The 21,333-nt window shown below is 46.8% G+C and overlaps 1 protein-coding gene across 1 annotated transcript in view; it reads right to left on the bottom strand.

Moving 5' to 3' along the window:
• The window catches only part of AFF2 (ALF transcription elongation factor 2), a 464,761-nt gene that overhangs the window by 30,646 nt on the left and 412,782 nt on the right, over positions 1-21,333 (bottom strand). Inside the window, exons 10-13 of the mRNA XM_040467531.1 lie at positions 10,824-10,983; positions 8,200-9,222; positions 6,884-7,005; positions 2,819-3,041 (exon numbers count right to left, since the gene is read on the bottom strand). Of these exons, the coding sequence (XP_040323465.1) occupies positions 2,819-3,041; positions 6,884-7,005; positions 8,200-9,222; positions 10,824-10,983 (1,528 nt within the window). The remainder of the gene's footprint in view (positions 1-2,818; positions 3,042-6,883; positions 7,006-8,199; positions 9,223-10,823; positions 10,984-21,333) is intronic.

The raw sequence follows: 21,333 nt of genomic DNA, 5'->3' as shown, positions 1-21,333 counted from the left end.
CTTTTTAATTTTAAAAAATTGTGGTAAAACACATGACTGGCTTATTTCACCTAGCATAACATCCTCAAGGCTCATCCCTGTTGTAGCATGTGTCAGAATTTCCTTCCCTTTTAAGGCCGAATAATATTCCATTGTATGGACAGATCCCATTTCCTTTATCCGCTTCCCTTTATTTCTAAACCGTACTCATCTATAAAGGTGCAGCTCAACAAATGCCTTCTCCTCCAAGAAAACCACCTTCTGTCTACAGCCAGAAGTGCTTTAATCCTCCTTGGTCCCTTGAGAGATCTGAAGTCTGTCTCAATCCCTTCTCTATGTTTCATTGCTTCCCTTACACTGAGAGCTCTCTGAACACTGGAGCCATCTCGGATTTATGACATGGCTACCGTACCCCATACCCCCTGCCCCACAGCCTTGTGCTCCCAGTAATTTGCTGAGTGCACGAATGCATACCTGCCTTAGTCAAAAGGCAAAAGGTCACCTTAAAAATATAAGCCAGTACGCCTGGGTGGCTCTGTCTGTTAAGCGTCCAACTTCGGCTCAGGTTACGATCTCATGGTTCATGAGTTCGAGCCACGCGTCAGGCTCGCTGCTGTCAGCTCAGAGTCTGCTTTGGATCCTCTGCCTCCCTCTCTCTCTACCTCTCTCTCTCTCTCTCCCTCTCTCCGTCTCTCTCAAAAATAATAAAAAAAATTAAAAAATTAAACATAGAAGCCAAATGTGAACATTTCTTATGTCCATGAAAGTGTATCTTTTCTACTTGATCCAGGATCTTCTAATTATCAAAAATTCTTACCGCCAAGAGCTTGCTGAGATGAATTTAATGAGAGCTACACATCTAAAAATTGTTATGATGGATAGGGAGAAAATAGTTGACAAATCATCATGGATTTTATTCAACCCAAACACATAAAAAAATCGGAGCCTTCTAAAACTCCTAAGCCAACTCCATGTTTCTACTGCCAAAGCCAGATGGCCCAGACCAAACAGTGGAGTCAGCCCAAGACGGTCCCACTCATCTCTACGGCCAAGATATGTGACAAGAACTCTGAAACACCACATCCAACTGCACACATGGCGTTGATGTCAGTCCTGGCACATTGGACTGGAAATGGCTTCATTCAGCCATGATCATGTAAGTTACATAAACATGTCCTCTGTCCATGCTCAGCCATCCACTGACTCAATAAATAAGTCTTCATGCAAATGTGGAATACAGGGGACGCAGAGAGCACAAAACTGAAAACACATTGGGAGCTGGAAGAAGCCCTATAGATCATCTAGTCAAATGCACTCACTTTATGGACTCTAGAGGTTTCATAATTTTCCCAAGGCCACAGAAAACCCACTGCAGTTTTAGCACTACGAACCAAGTATCTTAACTCTTAGGCTAGGGCAAAAATATACTAGTATTCTGGCTTTGAAGCCATTCACAAAGAGAACGAATGGCCAAAGAAGAGGCAATGGGTGGTCAGTCATGGGAGACTATCATGGGACACTCCAGTGATTTTCTTAAGAAGGACAATCCATTTCTAGGTGAAGAAGTAACCATACTTATCAGGTTTCCCTAGCTGCTTTTAGTTCTTGTAGAAATGACTTTGCAGATTCTTGTGAGCGGTACCATTGTCATGACCACAACTGTATTAAGCACCTGATTCTCTGTGCCGATATACCAGGCCCTGTACAAAGACAGCTGCCTACATAAGGTGTGAAAAATAGGATAGTATAATTATTGTTGAGACTAGATGGCTTATTTCTAACAAAGTCAGCAGTTTTAAATGTGAATACAAATATTACGTTGGTGTGTGTGCACACATGCAAATTTCATATGGAAAAGGACTATTTTATAACAACAATTTCTCTATACCGGCGAAGATATTTGCCCAGATACATATGCCATGCCAGCCATCTCAGATGACGGAGGACTCTATGTCGGGGTCCTTCAAGCTCAGAGGCCTCGTGGCTTTTTGTGGGAGTGGTAAATGGGCACTTCTGGTTCAGCGTCCACCAGGTTGGCATCAAGACATTCGAAAGCTCATTGATTTTCACGTAACTACGTTTTTATATTACACTGAAAGGAGACTAGATGCATATGGATGCTACATCTGCACGTACATGGAAAACCAGATGCATTGGTCGTTAATATTCACTGATGACACTACTGTTTGTGGCTTCTGTGCTTCAGGTACCTATACCTGAGACAGATGGAAAGACTGGGCGGATGTGAAAAGTGATACAGAGTCTCAATTTTCTATGCTAATGGAGCAGCCGTGCAGAAAATCCAAAGGGCTGGATAATCCTTTGGCTGGGCTTAGAACCACAATTGTGTGATTTTTAGCAACAGATTCATCTTTTAAATTCCATCCTTTACAGCCACTATTTTAAGCATAATTCACCCATGCTAAGCTGGGTGGTGGGAAGATGTAACTGAGGGTTCCAGCCCCAGTTCAGTGACCTTGGGCAATCCCACCCCATCCACGTGTTCACTAAATGATCAGTGCCTACCCTGTGCCAGAAGTCGTGATCAGTATTTTGGAAGCTTCCCACTGCCAAGACATGAAAGCATTGGGACCAAAGGATATCCAAGGCCCCGAGTCTCTGCATAATAATCTGTTTGGTTAAGTAAGACTGGAATGAAAAATTCATCCTACATTAGAATAACCAAGATCTGAAATAACGGAGAGTTTGTGTGTTTCTGCACACACACACTTGTATCTTCTGCCTCTTCTGCCCATCCCCCCATGGTCGCGTCCAGTTAGATAAGCTGGGTCAACTTGTTTCTACCTGATGATTCTAATATTTCTTCCAAGATGCTTACATTTACAGATATCCCTTTGAAAGTAGCACAGAATTTGCCTTCACTCCTCTTAGGTTTGGTAGAGGTGATCTGTCCAATCACAGGGATGTTTTTGTCTTGACCAAAGGGACCATTGGTGCCACTGATGTTTCTACGGTGTGGAGGATCCTCTGGCAGTGGGGAAAGTGGCGGAGGAAACAGCTTTTCTTCTTTCCTTCTATTTGCTCTCCTGGATGAATTGTTCCTGTGTAAACAAAAAGTATAGGGTGTCACAAAGTTTTGTCTCTCTATTGTGGCTTTTCCCATGCTGCTGGTACTTTCGACTTAAGTGATATTTTAGTTGATGGTCTTTTGCCTATGGTGAAGAGTATATATATAAAAATGCACATAGACATAGATATCTATAGAGAGATATAACTATAAATAAATGCAAATGTATGTATCCAAGAATAAACACATGTCTTTGAGGCAGAACTCCATGAAAAATGTAAATGTCTAATGGAGGGTGCTACAGTGTGATATTTGCAACCTTTCAAGATTCCTCTTAATTAGATTTTTATGGAAAATCCAATGCAGACTTTAATCCCGTCATTTTTTAGGATGGTTCCTACTTATTTTGCCCCAGGACTTAACTGCATAATCACACAATGAATGGTACAATAAACAATTAGTGGGGGGATATCTTCTTAAGAAATAGCATGCTTTTACATTACTTAGCTATCAATAACACGCTAAATACTTTTGTGACACGTTGCACACTGTACGTTCACAATGTTCTGTGCCCATTCTGAGGCCTAAGAAGCCCCTGACCTTAAGCTGTTACACTGGAGAGTTCTGATGTGCTCCACTTTCCAGAACCCATTTGAAAACTATTTTGTCATATCGCCACAAGACATCTGTAGTTCTAGAAGTACTCCTGTGCTTTCAGACTGATTTATCTGCCCATTAAATGGGCACCATCAAATAGACAGAGACTTCAAATAAAACAGAACAACTAAAACCTTATGCTAGCTGCTTAACATGGTAATTGGGTCATGGATTTTCATTTTAGTTACTGTCTTAGCCTAATCAATGAAGATTACTTGAATTTTAATCTTTTCTTAGACAACTAATATTGCACTGTGCAGCCATTTACTTTCCATGATTATTGACTACAATTTTCCATAGCAAATTAAGTCAACGAGAATTTATGTTTTCCTCTTGGTCAATTTCAGTCAGTGTCTAGAAATATAGATTTACAATATCTCAAGGCAACAAATCAAAGATGAACAAGCATTCAAGTGGTTTGATTTCCTGCAATGGTAGCAGTCAACGCCGTCTGCTCATTCCACTTCCACTGTGTCGCCCACATTTGCCAACTGTAATAATATTTGCCATCTCTTCCATCTTTTGTTTCATAAATGTGGCCCTATGTCAATTTTTGTCAAGCAGCAACAGTTCTAAGAACATAACTGCTTCTGCCATTACATCAATTAGTTAAAATGAACTAAAAAAAAAATATTTGTCAGTGGATTTTGCAAACTGTTTTGATGCGGAGAACCATTTTCGGATAGCTGTGATGTCTGATTAAAACAATGGTGAACATATGGATTCAGACTCCTGTCCACGAGGAAGCTCCACAAACATCAGGCCACCCTAAGTGTAATCAATACGGAGGCATCGGACTTCCGGGTATTTGTATGGAGGGATGTTAAGCATCGCCATGGCATCTATGGGGGGGGGGGGGCGGGTGAATGGTTTGTTAGCCACAGCCACTCCTCCACTACTTGAGCTGCCTGAGAAGGTAGTGAGGACTTCAGGGGGCAAAGCTGTTCCCTAGAAGCATTGGATTTGCCAGTGGCTACTACAGTCGGGCTAGGCCTTCCCATCTGCCACTGTACACAGGATGCCGCACACAGGCCAGCACATTCTGTGCAGTAGACATTGGTCACCTGGGCCCCTTTCCATGCGTTTGCTAGTGAGCTACAACCATGGGGCCTTTAATAACTTCCTTGGTGAAGGCTACCCAGAGAGCATGTTCTACAGATTGCTCTGTCACCATTATGGTGCCTTACTAGGAGAACAGTTTTTGACACTTTGGGCACCTCTTCGTGTATGGCAGAGGAAGCCAGCAGACAAGAGATGTGTGTCCCCACCACCACTCAGTGCTTCAGAGGTCCTGCTGATGGTTCAAGCTCCTGAGGAGGTGCGGGATGCGGGGTGCGGGTGGGGCTCCGCAGGGTCCTCCTGCTGGACAATAGGAACCACAGCTGTCATGGTCTGGTGTGGCATTCTTGGCTAGGTTTAGAACATTCATTTAGAAAAGTGAACGCTGTCTCATAGAAATTTCCAAGGATTGGGTTTGCAGGGTCGACAAGGCACAAGGAGTGGACAGAGCAGACATGGATTTGTTTGATGAGCCTAAGAACCTGCTTCGGGCCCCTCCTGAATGATAAATGCTACTAGGTAAACACTGCTTTCCTAACAACTACAAAAGCAGAAAGACCGTAAAGACCATGAGTTAGAAACACCATTTTATGAAGAGCCAATTCAGATTATGGCACATTTACTGAATAGTTGGTCATCAATCTTCCACGACATGGGAGAAATAACAGGTCACTGGGCTGCTTAGGGAGACTGGCATCAGAGACTGATGGTTGTGGCAACGCCTCCTGACTTTTCCTGGTGCCTTCAAGTGGCCTGAACTGGCCAAAGCCTGGGAACTGGGAAGGTAGTACCACCCAGCGACGCCATTTTAGTCCGTCCTCCAGGAAAGAAGGAGGGCCATGGAAGGACCATGTTTGACCACTGGGGAAGAAGCACGCTTCCCCACAGGCCTGGCTCACTCTGTGGTAAAGGGCTCAGCTTGCCCCATCGCAGGGGCTGCTAGTTCTGAGAAAGCCAAATATGCAACGGGATGTTTCAGAGAGAAGTTATACCCGGGATACACAGGCACCACACAAAGCGCTATGGAGCCTCTGGCAGAGGGGCAGCTCGGGGCCCAAATCTTATTATACCAGGTGGGTAGCGTGGTAATTGGCCTTTTCCTACCTCTCATCTCAAAACAACAAGGATCTAAGCAAATGTAAGCTGAAAACTTATTTCCAACATCTTACGTGTGGCTGATTGATGCCATATCACTGATGTTAAACAGTAATCTGTGAAATCAATTGTTAGCAGCAGTAAGCCAGATTGCCTCTCTGCTCTGGGCTGCTAATAGGCTCCAAAACTGGTCTTTGATGGAAGTAATCTCTAATGTTGAATGAATTTATGGCAATAATTATCCAGACGGAATGGTTCCAGTAGCTGACGTGACTGTTAGTTAAGTGATATTTACAAGATGGAAGAACTCGGTCCCAACACTTGGTAGCAACAGAGGGGGGATCTTGTCTGAGGAAGGCTGGGGCCATTTGAGTGAGGGGACAAGGGGCCTCGCGCCTGACTCTGGCCCTTTGGTGCAAAGAGGGAGAGGTGGAAGGGGCGCCAGCTGGTTGTAACGAACATACGTATCTTCAACTGGCTTTCCCTGACACACAACTGCCCCTCATCTCCCTGGCCTCCGCAAACGTGTCATGTCCCCGGCCTCCGAGGAGTTCAGGAGGTACCTACTAGTCCTCAAGCTCTGTATTAAGGTTAAGTAATGGCACCAGAGACGAAGCAGCATCAGGGGCATCCTGTTAAGGCCAAGGGGTTGTTTTCATCACTATCAAAACTAGAAGTGGCCCAGAAGCAGGTGATCTGCTTCAAGTGATGGGTGCTTCTTGATTCTGTCCCTTTTTAATTCATTTACTCCTTTTACTCTTCCCTTAGTGCTGAAAGTTCACTTTGGTCCTCCACATGAGCTGGAGTAAAGAAACACGGCTAGAAAGCTCATGGAGTCCCCCCAAATGTGGCAGCCTGTGTTCCCCCCCTTTACACCACCCTCGTTAGACCGGTGGCCAGGGACAGCTGTCAGGACTGGACTGAGCAACTTCTGTTTTCTTACTTACCATCCCTCTGAAACAGGACCGTCCCTGCCTCCCCCCCCCCCCAACAAAAGGCTTCAGTCGATGTTTCTAAAGAATCTGAACAATCGAGGTGTCATACAAAGACAGGGTAACCACTCACTCTTTAGTGTTGGGAGGCTTGTGGGGTGGGGCTGGTGAGATGCATGGGGGCAGCAGGCAGATAGCGGCGGCCTCCTCCAGACGTGGCTTCTTCTCAGGGATTTTCTCTGCAATTTCCGTTGGCTTTAATGGGAAGAAAAATACAGTGTTTGAAATACATGGCACATGCAGACATTTAAAACGCACGAGCGAGGGAGACAGTTTGCTTCTATTTTAACTTCTAGATTAGCCAGGGGAGTTAAACGCACATCTCTGATCAGAAAGAAAAGCAATCGGCCTTGCCTGGCTTACTTCCTACCAAGAAGTTGGCATTTGAGTGAGCTGAGCTGCGATGTGACCCTCCGATTAAAGATTGGGTGGCACAGGAATCTCCTACCAAAAGCAAAGAGAATCTATAATTTTCAGACCCTGGCTGCACTGCCGTCATCCCTAAGAGTGGGGGAACAGTGACAGGGCAAGAGCCCCAGACTTTCTGTGGCAGCCATTAAAAGTAATACTACCCAGATATCACGATGAGATGGTGTTACTCTAAAAAACTACCCTGAGATCTGGAGGTACAACAGAATGAGCCTATGAGATACAAACTCACTTGTCTAGAGGTATTTGAAATGGAAGAGGCCATTTTGGGTTTTCCCTTCTGATGATAGTTTTTTTTTTTTTTTTTGCTTTTTTGTTTTTTTTTTTTAAATAATTTCTACACCCAACGTGGGGCTTGAACTCATGAGCCCGAGATTAAGAGTTGCATGCTCCACTGGCTGAGAAAGCCGGGCATCCCAGGTGAGGTTTCCACAGGTCGGGCCAACCACACAGGTCAGGGGACCCAGCGGGCTGGGTAGACTGTGTGTCGGCCAGGAACCCGGGTCATCAAAGTATCACCCAGGTGCGGGGATGCTGATGTGTATCTGGGGAAATTCACAAGGCCCAGAGAATGCATTTTTGACCTTAGGAGCACTTGAGTGCCCGGCTGCTGCCAGGGTGGGGACTGTGGCATGTGGACATGAAAGCAGGAGTCGCTTAAGGAGCCCATCCCAGGGACTGGCTACCTGGGGCAAGGCAACGGCCTTCATGGTCTTTCCTACACATCATAATCCTTCGTGTACCATATCGGATACTCTTCACACCGCCTGCCAAACCCGGACCGTTCCTAACACATCCTCCCCAGTCATGTAAAATACTTTCCCGTGGAAAGCAGCATTGCCTTCCCCAAACACTGCAACGCACTGCCATGAGCCTCCTTGCAAATGGGACTCCAGATCAAGTTCGCCAACACACAGCCACTGCTCATGCTCACTCGGCAGGCAACCGGGGACAGCTTACCTTGTGCTTACGCTTGCCCTTAGGGGCGGGTTTTTCCACAGCCGCAGCAGCGGTCTGGCGCTTGGGCTTCGGCGCAGTCTCCTTGGGGTCTGGCTTGGCTGGTGCTGCTTGCAGTGCGTTGTGACCGGGTACTCTAGACAGCAGGTCAAGGTCAATCTTCACCCAGAGATTTTTCAGATTCTCGTGATCTCGTAGAGGGGACAGAAGCTCCGTTTGCATGACAGGGATGGGCGAAAAAGCTGGTTCCTCACTATTGACGGATATGTTGCTGCTGCTGCTGCTGCTGCTGCTGCTACTGCTGACCAAGGTGCTGAGGGTCAGGCTGGCACCACAGGTTTCCTTCGATTTGGCAGAATTGCCCCCGGGAGCAATGCAAGGAGGCAGGACTTTGATCTGCAGGGTCTCTTCCTGATCTGTGTTGGAATCAGATGTAGATGAATCCGTTTCGATAAATTCCCGGGACTTTGGCACGATCTTGCCAGGCCCTCTGTACTTCTTTTTCTCGGCGGCCAAGGGAATGTTCGGCCTTGGTTCCTTCCTAGGGACTGGTTTGTGGGCAGATGGTTTGTTGCGGCCTCTTGGTGGATCAGGAAGCTCCACGCTTTCTTTTTCTTTGGGGGTGCTGCTGGTAATATTTGGTTTGGGCCAGGTAAACTCGTCAATGCTGGTGTTCTTCTCGACTTTTTTGGGCTGTTTTTTTCCAATTGTCCTTTGAGAAGCTGTCTCAACAGTTGTTGACAACTTATGCTTCAAAGCCTTTGTTTCTGGAGTTTTCTGGGTAGGCCGTGGACGGGCTTTCTCCCTGATAAGACTGAGGAGAGGCCTCTCTTTGGGTTCAGCCAGGACCTGGCTGGGGTTTGTCTTCACTTTGATCTGGACTTCCATTGGCTGGATGATTGGAGGAGGCACAGAAACCGTCTCCAAGGGCGTTTCATTTTGGCCACAAATAAACGACTTGTTCTGGGAAGTCACTTTGTTAAGCCATTTATCCAACTGCCACTTGTTGGTTGAGGGCGGCTCAGGCTGCAGATGAGAAACAACAGCAAGAAAGAATTTCACCTCTTGGAAGAATCTGGACAGACACTCGGTACACCGAGTGCTGATAAAAGCTGTGCGTGTTAAGTGCCCATTCACACATTTAGAAACACACATGGAATCCACACTAATCAAATTACCCAGGTAGACAAAGACTCCACAACCCAGCCCCGATCTACTTATTTCAACAAATGTCTACTCCTCTTCTGGAAACATTCTCCACTCCGGCCAGGAAGGAAAGAATTCTTCACAGAGGGTTTTTCCAGAGAGTGGGCAGGGAGGCCTGGCAGGGAAACCTGTTCCCCAAATCCTTTGGTGGGACTCATTGCCCAACCTCTCACCAGGAGGCAGAAGTAATGATCTCGGGTCCTGAAGACCCATGCAAACGTGCCTCACATGTAATTCAAAAGGAAAGGCTTCCTCTCTGCCAAAGTGCCAGTGCCTCCTATATGATGCTGCAGTTCACTGCAAAAAGAACAAGCCTTTTCTCTTTTTACTGAAGGATGAAAAGATCTGACTTCCAAAAAAGAAAAAACACTGCATTTTTGTCAGTGTATGGGCAATAACCAATTTATGGGGACATGCATGCAGGCATTAGCGTCCGCTGTTAAGCCATGGAAATGACGCGTACAATTCAGGTGCTTGATTCCCAACTCTGAATTCTGCCTGTTGAACTAAAAGAGCCATCATTTTTATTAGAACTGCTCTTCTTCTGAAAGCCGTCAGCTGAGGCTTATGGCACCAGCCAACAGAGGGTGACAGAATTAAAAACACTTGAGTAGCTGGGATTCCAACCCGCACAGGGCAATGGCAGGGAAGGGTCGAGGAAATCGTATCGGCTGCCGCTGTTGGTTAAGGGCATGAGCTCTGGCAGGTGCACAGAGCCCGATTTCGGTCCTGGGTCTCCCAGTGTCCACCTGGGAGATGCTGGGAAAGTTCTCTCTCAATGTCTCAGAACCTCATTCTTTATTCTATAAAATGGGGATAAGGATAGCGAGGACCCCAGAGAATTGTTCTGAGCATAACATGAAAAACAGCAGGTCAAGGGCTTCTCAAGGAGCCCGGCACATGGTCCACGTTCAGATTATTACAAACGAGTGTCCACAGGGCCCTGGACGGACCTGCTTGCTGTTAAATGTGTTCATGAATTATTATCAAACACACTTGGAGGCTGCAAATTGAAATTAAAAAAAAAAAAATCCATCACATTTCTTGGGTCTTACTTGCCAAGCAGCAATTCAGCACTTCAACCTGGAGTAAGGGGTGGTGTCCCCACGACCAGAAGTGGGTGTTGACTGGTTCTCTCAAAAGAGAAGTTGCTATGCCAGGTATCACTCTTCCAGATTTTACACGTGACGAGGCTTGAGGCTCAGACAAGCTAAGGGAGTCACAGGGCAAGAAATGTCTTTCTTGAAGGGACCGTGCGTACACACGTTTTCGAGGGAAAAAATGATGTCAAATACCCAAATACCTTCCTGAAGTAGTCATCGTGCCGACAGCGTGTGTGCGTGCGTGTGCGTGTGCGTGTGCGTGTGTGTGTGTGGGGGTGACAGGGAAATCATGGTCGCGGCCCTGGACGCTTCACCCACCTCTGGCGTGGCCGCACGAGGTGCCTCATTGGACTCGCTGTCAGTGGTGCTGCTTTCAGTGTCAGAGTCTGACTCGGAGCTGCTCTCAGAGTCACTGGAGCTGCCGGAGCCCCCGCCGGCTTGCACCGCAGGTGGGGGCTGAGGAGTGGCCAAGAGCGGGCTGAAAGAAAAATGACATCATCTGCTGCCTCATTTAGTCTCGGATCAGCGGGCAAAGAGCACCCCCGCGGCCACGTTCGGCATAAGGACCCACGATCTGCTGGATACAGGCAGAATGGAGCCCACCGTCCCATTCCACACGTGGGAAACGTGAGGCTCAGGAGGCCCCGTGAGCGGCCAGAGGTCAAACGTGCGGCCAAGTTCCTCGGGTTCCGTCACACTGCCTCCCCTCTCAGGAAGGCCTTGCCTCCCGCATTCCACGTGAAAACTTTAGACCAAGGTTGCATGCCTTCCCGACACAGATACACATACCACATGCCGCACGCAGCCTTAAATTCTTAATGGTCCCGTGTTGTTTTTAGTTGAGATAATTTTTCATTTCCGGGTGCCATTTCGTTCAGAAACCCAGAGGTTTGTCAAGGGGCTGTGATCTCAGTTATACACACAGTATAGTTAGTTCTCTCGCCGAGGATGAGTGAATTCAACCCCCATCTGAATCGGAGGAAACTGAGGTCCAGAGGGAGGGAGGCTTGCCTCTGCCCCCCCCCCCCAGCGAGTTGGACAAGTGAGGGGAGAACGCCAAGGGCACGGACTGTGGGAAGCGTCTTCCCTGCCAGGTGCCCGGCACCCGGCACCCAGGTGACCAGAGTCCCCATTTCTCGGCCGCCTCCATCCCAATATTTGTAAACTCTTTGTAAGACTCTTACCGGGAGGTTATGGTCATAAAGGACTGAGCAAGTTTAATGACGGATTTCAAATTTGTACAGCTGACCAAGCAAAGCATTTGAAAATTGATACCATTCACACTCTGCCTTTAATGCTAATCAACAGTCTTCTTACTATTCGTTTGCTCCCCGTGCTGGTAACAAATCAGCCTCTGCTGCCGCTTGGCATGTTGGGCTCTGTCACTGCCCCCTGCCCTCCGGCTCAGTGTCACAAGTGGGGCTGCAACCTCAGGAAGTTGGAAGGGCTCTCATCTTCCCATCTCATGAGCCCAATACCCTCTTTGGAGGGAAGTTTCATCATGGTGACGCCGGGGCCGGGGGCCAGAGCAGTGTCACTGCTGGGCCAGCGGGCCGGCCCACCCATCGGCCGGGGCTCAGGGCCGCTCAAGCTCCCAGCTCCTGGCCCAGCTCTCCCCCCTCAGTTCAGTCAGGAGAGTACAGTTCTAGTCCCGCAGGGCATCTCGTCCTGTGGTCCCACCTTCAAACTGGAGCAAGAAGGACCCCAAAGGACCCCTCTGCCCAAGACTGCTTGCCTGCCCCCATCCGCCCCCCTCAGCAGTGGCTATTTTTTTCTCCATACTCAGCCGCTGATTGGGAAGGAACAGGATCCCCTTTAAGCCAGCATGGGCCCCTTGTCAGTCACTATCCCGTGCAGAGAGCCTTTTCATTCCATGTACCTTGCCTCCCTAAAGACTGCCCCTTTAATCTCCCAGGTAGGTATTTTCTTTCATATAGCAAAGCTCATTTTAAAATGCTATCTGCTAAGTAAATGCTATCCGAAAGTACATTTCTCTGCCAAACACACCAAGAGATTAGGGGAAGCAGAGGAAATAGGGGACTGTATCTCCTGGGAAGGTGCACGCACGTGTGTGTGTGTGTGTGTGTGTGCGCGCGCGCGTGTGCATGTGTGTGTGTCCTGGACAGCGGGGGCAGGGACCTACAACTCTCCTTAATGGCAGTAAAAACTCTGTATTTATGCAAAGCACCCTCTAAATCTAATCAATTGCTTTTGTCTTTGGTTACTAAATAAAGGCCGAGGGAACAGATTTAATGAGCCCAGTCCAGCCGTTATGCTAACTTGGCCTTGATTCCCCCCAAGTAAAGTTTTAAGTCCAGCACAGAGCATCCACTGGCCTGAGCTGACTGGCTGCTGGACTGCGATAAAATCGACCTCATACTCATGATTTGCAAGTGAAAAGTGGTCACCTAGTTTTCTTTCATAGCTGCATTCGTTTCTGCATTCTCATAAGACTCAGGCCATCCTAGTATTACCAAACTCGACTCTAGATTTACTTTGGAATATTTCTGGATAGCGTTTCCATTTACTGGATTATTCTCGAGCAACTGCTGTAAGAAACAAAACAATCCCAGGGATTATTCCCTTACAACCAAATGCGTTGAGGTGATATACATAAAACACAGATGTTTTATTTACCAGAATAAACTTATTCATCAGTTACATCACAGTAAAGCTTCATGGACTTAGTTGGAAACTTGCATGTGTGCATTTGTACACAGTTGTTCCTTATCCAAAGCCCTTTGAAGGGGAGAAGAATTCTGATGTTCAGATTTTTAAAATTTTGATGTGAATATACCATATATACCGTATATATATGTATATATAGTGTGTGTATGTATATATATATGTATATGTGTGAATATATATATGTATGTATGTGTGTGTATATACATATATTACCTCAAGTGGGATCTGGGGAAGCACCCTTTCATAAAACTCAAAAACTCATTAATATTGTTACCGTAACATCATCAGTTAAGAGGAATAAAGACTTTAAATAAATATCTGCACATCAGTTGAGGTTGGGCTCTGCCGTGAAGTGAGTTTGTCTCAAAGTTACTGAAAATGAAAGCTCTTAGGACTTTTTCAATTTCAGAATTTTGATTAAGGGATTGTAGATGTGGACAGAAACCACATATGAAAAACTGCCTCTAACTATTTGTCTAAGTTAAGTATAGATAGATAGAGACATGAAATAAAGACCATTTCAAACCTCAGAGTAACCTTGATTGAGACCCAATAAAATGAGACTGGAAATTATTTTCCCTAAGACTTCTTACAGCTAAATCTATTGCTGTGTCCTCAGGAAGGACCCCATGGCCAGTCAATATTGACAATGACCCCTTAAAGGAAAGTAGTGTAGAAAGAACAGGAAGAGGTTCACCAGCTTTTCAGATCCACACTGACGAACACGGATACATAGGGGTGAGAGGGAAAGTGGACTTGAATTCAGAGAGGACACAAAGAGGACTCAAACTGGGGGTGAAGGACTGGAGCATCTTAATGAGAAAGAATTGCTTTCCCTGGGCAGTTGCACGGTTGGAAACAGGGAGAGCCAGTGATCGTGGGAGGGAATAACAGTCGTTTAAAATGGAAGCAAAACTGCGCTCCCCAGTACCTTCTTATACCTCTATTATCTACCTGCTGTTCCCAGGCTTGCTGGAGAATCTGGCTGCACCCCGCTTGCTGAGGAACGCAAGCCACGTACTTGAGTGTATCTGACCCTCACTTCCTCTGGGCCCACCTAGCACCGAGCTGGAGCAGCTCCCGGGAACCAAAAATGAATACAAAACCGAAACACCGTCTTCGCAAGCAGTACAAACATCAATAACAGAATGACTGGCCTAGGGCCACATTCTTGTCTGGAATCCACGGTGGAACTTTCAACTTGGCAAATCATCACAGGTCTCCGCTGAAACCCGTTAGCTGTGCAGCTAGTTAAAGTCCCCCTTCTGCTACATTTATTTTCAGACATCGCCAGTTTATTTTCCAAATGTATATTAAAGTGGCTACGAGTGAAGCTAGCGCATGCCATACTTGATTCTGCCTAGGAGATGGACTAATGTGCGCTTTATACATTCTTCATTTGCCAAACTGTACTAGAATTATTTCCCACGCACCATTTCCTCTCGTATTTTACTAAACTGCTTTTTAAAAGAATGCTAGTGGTTACGACAAAGATAATGTGTTATACTAAAAATCATTAACATTCGATGTATTAAACCGTCTAACTCCCGAGTCTGTAAATATTAAAACTGTGCTCTTGGACTTCACCCCGATGTAATAAAACTTCTCAAAGGACCCACATTTGTAACAACTTCAAAGTCAGCCGCTCAACCTTTCCAGAGATCAGATTCTGCTATTGTGTTCATCAGGGTAAGAAGCCTTCATTGAGTAGGTGAGGCCTCATTTTAACCCCAACCCCACTTGATAGGTCTTCGTGGTCGCAGGCCAGACGGAGTGCAAAGGGGCTGGCTTGGCAAGTCAAAGACCCTAGTGGGGAAGTGCAGGGTTAGGGAGAGGGATCAAAGAGTAGGCCAGTGGGACGGAAATCCAGGGGGCATTGACGATGCCTTCTCCAGGCAGGGTTGGCGCTGGTGTGGAAGGCTTGAGCATCCCAGAGGAGAAAGATGGGTTGTAAGCGCAAGTCCAAGTACCTTAATCTCTAGACATGACAGTCTCTCTATGCTTATGCTGACCAGGCCTTTTCTGCAATAAAGGACTCAGGTCACGATACCGTAAGATAGGTCAAAAGCCATAGGAAGGAACTGGGGGTACTCTGCCTGGAGAAGACTCGGGGGCAGGGAGGAGGGTGTTCCTATGACGACAGTCTTCAAAACCCCGGAAGGTCTGTCCCGTGTGAAAGGGGGTGGGCTTGTTCTGAGGGCCAAGGTAAAACCAGGACCAATGAGCTGGACATCTGGTCCGGAAGATTTCACCTCAACGTCAGGGAAGACTTTTAAAAACCTATAGCTGGGGCTGTAGGTCAGGGGCGCTTGGGTGGTGACAGTTACGTGTCCTACTCTTGATTTTGGTTCAGGTCCTGATCTCACAGGCTCGCGAGACCACGAGCCCTGTGTCGGGCTCTGCACTGGCAGCGGAGGAGCCTGCTCGGGATTGGCTCTCTCTTTCTCCCTCTGCCCCTCCCCTGCTCATGCTCTCTCTGTCTCAAAATAAATAAATAAACTTAAAAAAACCTACAGCTGGTCACAGAGAGAAGCCAAGGCTTTGAAGGCCCGTGAGCTCAAGACCTTTAGATGACCAGATAGCTGGCAACAGAGAACACGGTAGAAAGATTTCTATCGTGGGTCCCAAGTGGGCTTGGATGATCTTTAAGGTGTTCTCCAACTCAAAGATTCTGATCCTTATGAAAGTACAGTGTATAGGGAATTTTCCGGGGGACTTTTTAGGACCATAGACGAAGTGTGTGAGGAGATGTCTGCACAATCCAATGTGCTCCTTAAGGCTGCTCTTGGCAACACTTTATCAGTCACAGAGCTCTTGTGTGAGCCTTAGAGGATTAAGGCTGCATTTCTGTGGGGCTAGTTTATAAATCAGACTTTTCACTAATTCAGATTAACAGCTCCCAGGAAGCCAAACATCTGCATCAGTACTGATTCTAATCCTAATTTAACTGTAAATTCCTTCCTCAGGAGAGAAACAGGGATGATGAATTGGCCATTCTACTCAATCAAGCTGTGTGGGCATCAAAAAAGAAAGGTTCCAGAATGGATGACAACTTTTTAGTGGGAGACGTACATGGGAAGGGTCCGACAAGCAAGGGTCCGACCAGGTACCGGTCTTGGCAACATATTTCACCAGGCCCAGAATGTGCCCGAGGCAAGTAGCAGGAGGTGTTTGACGGGGGGGTCCTGTATTATTAAACCCTTGTCTTTAGTTGAGACTTGTATGAATTTCAGCAACATGACCCCTTTCCAGTTTTACAGGGTTCAAACGTCTGTCTACCAGATGATTTGAAATGCTTCCATATTTGACGTCATCATCAAGTTGCAAAGGGATAGCCCTGGGGCAAAGGAGTATATGCAGAGGCATAATACATAAAACAGATAAAGGCAGAGTTGCCCTGGTGGAAACAGGAATAGGGTAGATAGTAGGGAGAGGGTGTTCCCAGTAGTGTGTCCTCTTCTCTGGGGTGGGTGGCCCCCAAACACAGTTTGAAAGTAAAATGCTTCATACCCCAACATTATCACCAGCAACTCAGGATCAAGCATCTTTTGTGGTAATGGACTGACGCTGTTGATGAGCGCACAGAGAATCACCGTCCAGCTGTAATTCAGGCCACACCAGAGTTTGTCGTTGCCCAACGTGCGCACACTGGGTGTTGCCCTTTTGTCCGATCCTGGTGTTACTGAACGTGACATTGTTCAAAGCCCTGACTGACTGATGAGAGCTGCGGTTGGCCAAATAATGACTCCCCCCAACCGTGTCCACGTCCTAATCCCTAGAACCTGTGACTATGGTACCTCATGTGGCAAAAGGGATTTTGCAGATATGAAGAAATTCAGGATTTGAGATGGGGAGACGATCCTGGCCTGGATAATCTGGGTGGCCCCCATGTAATCGCAGGGTCTCTAGGAGGCAGAGCTCGGTGTCAGGAAGGCACTAGTAGATTAGTGCCACAGCAATGGGTGATGAACTTCTGGAGAAGCTGTGAGTTGATCATTTGGAACTTTCATAAGGAGTGGAAATGCCCATTTGTCCTAACTTACCCGACACCTACTTCCTTTCTGAGGTGATGATACTGATGAGTGATTTTGCCAATGGTTTCTTGTAATTACATTTGATTTGCAGCCAGTATGGTTTGGCTAGCCTTTCTTTTTTTTTTTAATTTTTTTTTAATGTTTATTCACTTTTTGATAGACAGAGACAGAGCGTGAGTGGGGGAGGGGCAGAGAGAGAGGGAGACACAGAATCCAAAGCAAGTTCCAGGCTCTGAACTGACAGCACAGAGCCCGGCGTGGGGCTCGAACTCACGGACCGTGAGATCATGACCTGAACCGAAGTCTGACGCTTAACCGACTCAGCCACCCAGGCACCCCTGTTTGGTTAGCCTTTCTGGAGACTGACCAGACCCAGGCCCTTGTCTTCTTTTCCTGCTTGTGGCCTGTCTCCATTTTCAGGCTATTTCACACATCGGAATAGCTACGTTTCCTCTACTGCTTTGTTTTTGTTTTTGATTTTAAACATCTAATAGGCTGGTAAGTTTCATGAATCAGGGAGCATCCCATCCAGCCAACAGACAGTTCCCTCCCCTACTGGTTTTAAAGAAGTAGTTTTAGTCTAGTGGGAAGAGCGTGGGATTGGAAGTCAGAGGATCTCTTGAATGTCACCTTGGATACTTTATTATCGTGTGATCTTAGACTAAGCACTTAACATAGGGTCTCAGATTCTTTGCCTGTAAAATGGGTCTACTATATCACAGGCAGCGAGAGGACCGAGTGAGCACATTTAGTTGATGCTTCTCAAGCTTTAGCGTATGCACGAATCACTGGGAGACTCATTAATGTGCAGACCTGAATTAGCTAGGCCCCGATGGGGCCTGAGTTCTGCATTTTTACTACACTCCCAGGTGATGCCGATATTTCTGATCGGTGGGCTGCACAGAGAGGAGCGAGCCTAAAACCTACATGGGCTACTCAGACATAAGCTGCTGGGGCAAAACATAAGTTGGTGGATTCGAAACTGAGGGCAAAATCACCATTTGGAGGCCACCTGTGGATTTTAAATGTCCATAACTATCATGTCCTCCGTCAGCAACAGATAAATTTGACCACCTTATGCCACTTTAAATCTAACCTGGTCAAGTTTAAGTTCAAATTCTATCAAGTTCATTTGGGCAATTGGGCCTGAAGAGTTTTTCTCAGATTCCTTCTGATAGGCTTACAACCATCCTGAGGGCTACCTGCCCACGCCACTAGGTGGCCAAATGCACGATTGTTTCCTCTGAATGTGGCATACGGATCACTGCGAGGCTCAAAAGGCGGCTTGCCACTATCCTCGCCGAGCGTTAGGGAGGTACTGCATTGCACGGATGGTCATCGCTGGGCCCCCACTTTCGCGACCGTCCTGTCGCGGCAGGACCCTCTTACGACTTCCATTTTACACCTGACAACACTGAGACTGAGTACCAAACAATGGCAAGGTGAAAACTAGTTTTAAGGATATTATGGGACACAATTCAATGTGCAGCTTCAAAGAAATGAAAGAAAGCCAAAAAGCAAGGCATCTGGCTTCCGCCTAACGCAGCCCAAGGTGCGACAGCACCGCGGAGGGTGCCAGCATGCTCCCAGGAAGGCTGGTCAATGCTGGCTAATGGGCCAGCTATGTCTCGAGAGCATCACACTCCGCATTTGGGAGAATACACTGATATTTAAAATTTTCTGGAAATAATTAAAAACCACACAGACTTCTCCACTAGCAGTCGGAGCTGCTTCAATCAAACAGCTAAACAGGTGGGAAAAAAACCATACACAGCCGAGTATTTTTGTCCCTTTTGCCTTTAAAGTACGTTTTTTAAAAAATGGGAGTGAGGGAGAGAGCAAAGCCAGGCAAGTGGACGTGAACGCCGCCTCCCTTGAGCCCTGGTCTCCAAGCAAAGCAGAGAAGGAATGATTGGCAGTTTGCATTCATAAGGATCCCAGAGACGGCCAGATGCTAGGAATCTCTAACAAGGTCGAAGCCTTCCAACAAAGAATTCCATCAGTCACAAATCGTAGGTGAAGCAGGGTATGGGCCCTGACCGGGTGACCCAAACCCAGAAGCTGCTTCCACGCAGGGATCTCTTCCCTGTATCCACAGAACTGGTCTGGAGATGGGCAGAAGAGCCTGGGCAGTAGGCAAGCTGAATATTCTAGGAGAGGACAAAGCAGGCTGGAGATAGGGGCGGAGCAGCTCAACACGAGCCCCTGCCTCTTGATTTGGGAAGTGGGCATCCCTCTTCCAGTGTCTCCCTAGACTCCACTTCTTCTTTGACGTCTCTCAATGCCAATCTCCTTATCAGTACTGTCTGCTCCCCTTCATGTCTGATTTGTTACTTGATGCATCACAGACACTTGATTTAGAGGGTAAGCTTCTAAGGCCAGAGGCTTCATCACACACACACACACACACACACACACACACACACACACACACACTATAAAATGCTTCATGCACCTAAGACACCCTAGAGTAAAGCCCTGAAGAAATCTTCTCTGTAGATTTCTGCGAAGATGGTCCCTGGGTGTATCCACTGCCTACCGTCTATGTCCCTATGGTCCCAAAAGGATACTGTCATCATTGGATCAACAAGACCAAAATAGTTTTTAAGTGCAGGGCACTTGATAATGTTCCAGCATCTTCAACCCCATGACCTCATTTCGTTGCTATAAGAACACTGAGCGGAGTGTATGTGGACCAGGTATCCTCCCCATTTTGCCCACAAAGCTCTAGGACCTCACAGCCAAAGTTGTGTGGTTGGGATCCGAGGGGGGGCTTCACCAGGCTATTGTGACTATTTGGGCAATGGCAAGTGTGCCTGAGCAAATGAAAGGAATCATGGATCCACTACAGAACCCACTGTCGTCATCATATCGAAAAGCGACAGGGACACAGAATTAATTCCAAAGGTGTTCCTCAAGGGACCAAATGAGACAGTCTGCAAGAATGTGATGTTGAAAGCACTGAAGGCCATCAACGCTTTATGCCAGGAAAACCTTGCTCCGTTTGACTCCACTGACAAACCTCCTGGAGCCTAGCAGATGACTCTTTCACATACATGAAGAGTTTGTGAAGACCGACTAGGGAACATTTATTTTTTTTTAATGTTTATTTATTTTTGAGGGGGGGAGGGGAAGAGAGAGAGAGGGAGACACAGAATCTGAAGCAGGCTCCAGGCTCCAAGCCGTCAGCACAGAGCCTGATGTGGGGCTCGAACCCATGAACCGTGAGATCATGACCTGAGCCAAAGTCGGATGCTTAACCGACTGAGCCACCCAGGCGCCCCAGTAGGGGAAATTTCAGTGCCTTTTATGTTTCACATCCTTGTGTTTTTTCAAAAATTGTATTTGTTTTTAAATAGATAATAAACATGAAATTGATTTCAAAAGATACTGAAAGGGATACAATGAAAAGTAGATCTTCTGACCTTCTACTGTCCCATCACCCCGTTTTCCAAAGTTTTTCACTGTTGCCATTTCTTAGGATTCTTCCAATAACACCCTCTACATTTATGAATACTGGTATGTGTGCTTTTAAAATAAAAAATTTTAATTATAAAGGTAATAACCGTCCTGTATGTGGGGTGGCAGGGAATTCAATGAATGGCATTCAAAGCCACACACATAATTTCTAAAATAAAACTCATACAGTGTCCTTACTAAAAGTGCCTGCATAACGGTGCCTGGCACATATCACAAACATCAGCATTAAGACACTCGAGTGAGGGGCGCCTGGGTGGCGCAGTCGGTTAAGCGTCCGACTTCAGCCAGGTCACGATCTCGCGGTCCGTGAGTTCGAGCCCCGCGTCGGGCTCTGGGCGGATGGCTCAGAGCCTGGAGCCTGTTTCCGATTCTGTGTCTCCCTCTCTCTCTGCCCCTCCCCCGTTCATGCTCTGTCTCTGTCCCAAAAATAAATAAACGTTGAAAAAAAAAATTTTTTTTTTTTAAAAAAGACACTCGAGTGAATAGCAAAACTTAGAACTTGCAAAACTGCAGCGTGTTACCCTACCACAAGGAAGAGGCGGCAACATAACACATAACCATGAGGAACGGAAGCCACTCAGACAGCCCTTCTGGGTGGGACGAGGCTGCAAGTTCCAAATCAGGAA

This window comes from Herpailurus yagouaroundi, unplaced genomic scaffold (genome assembly GCF_014898765.1).
Source record: "Herpailurus yagouaroundi ecotype Mexico unplaced genomic scaffold, PumYag 67503, whole genome shotgun sequence".
Taxonomy (NCBI): domain Eukaryota; kingdom Metazoa; phylum Chordata; class Mammalia; order Carnivora; family Felidae; genus Herpailurus; species Herpailurus yagouaroundi.
Note: the sequence above shows the minus strand (reverse complement) of the source record. Positions and strands in the feature narration are given on the sequence as shown.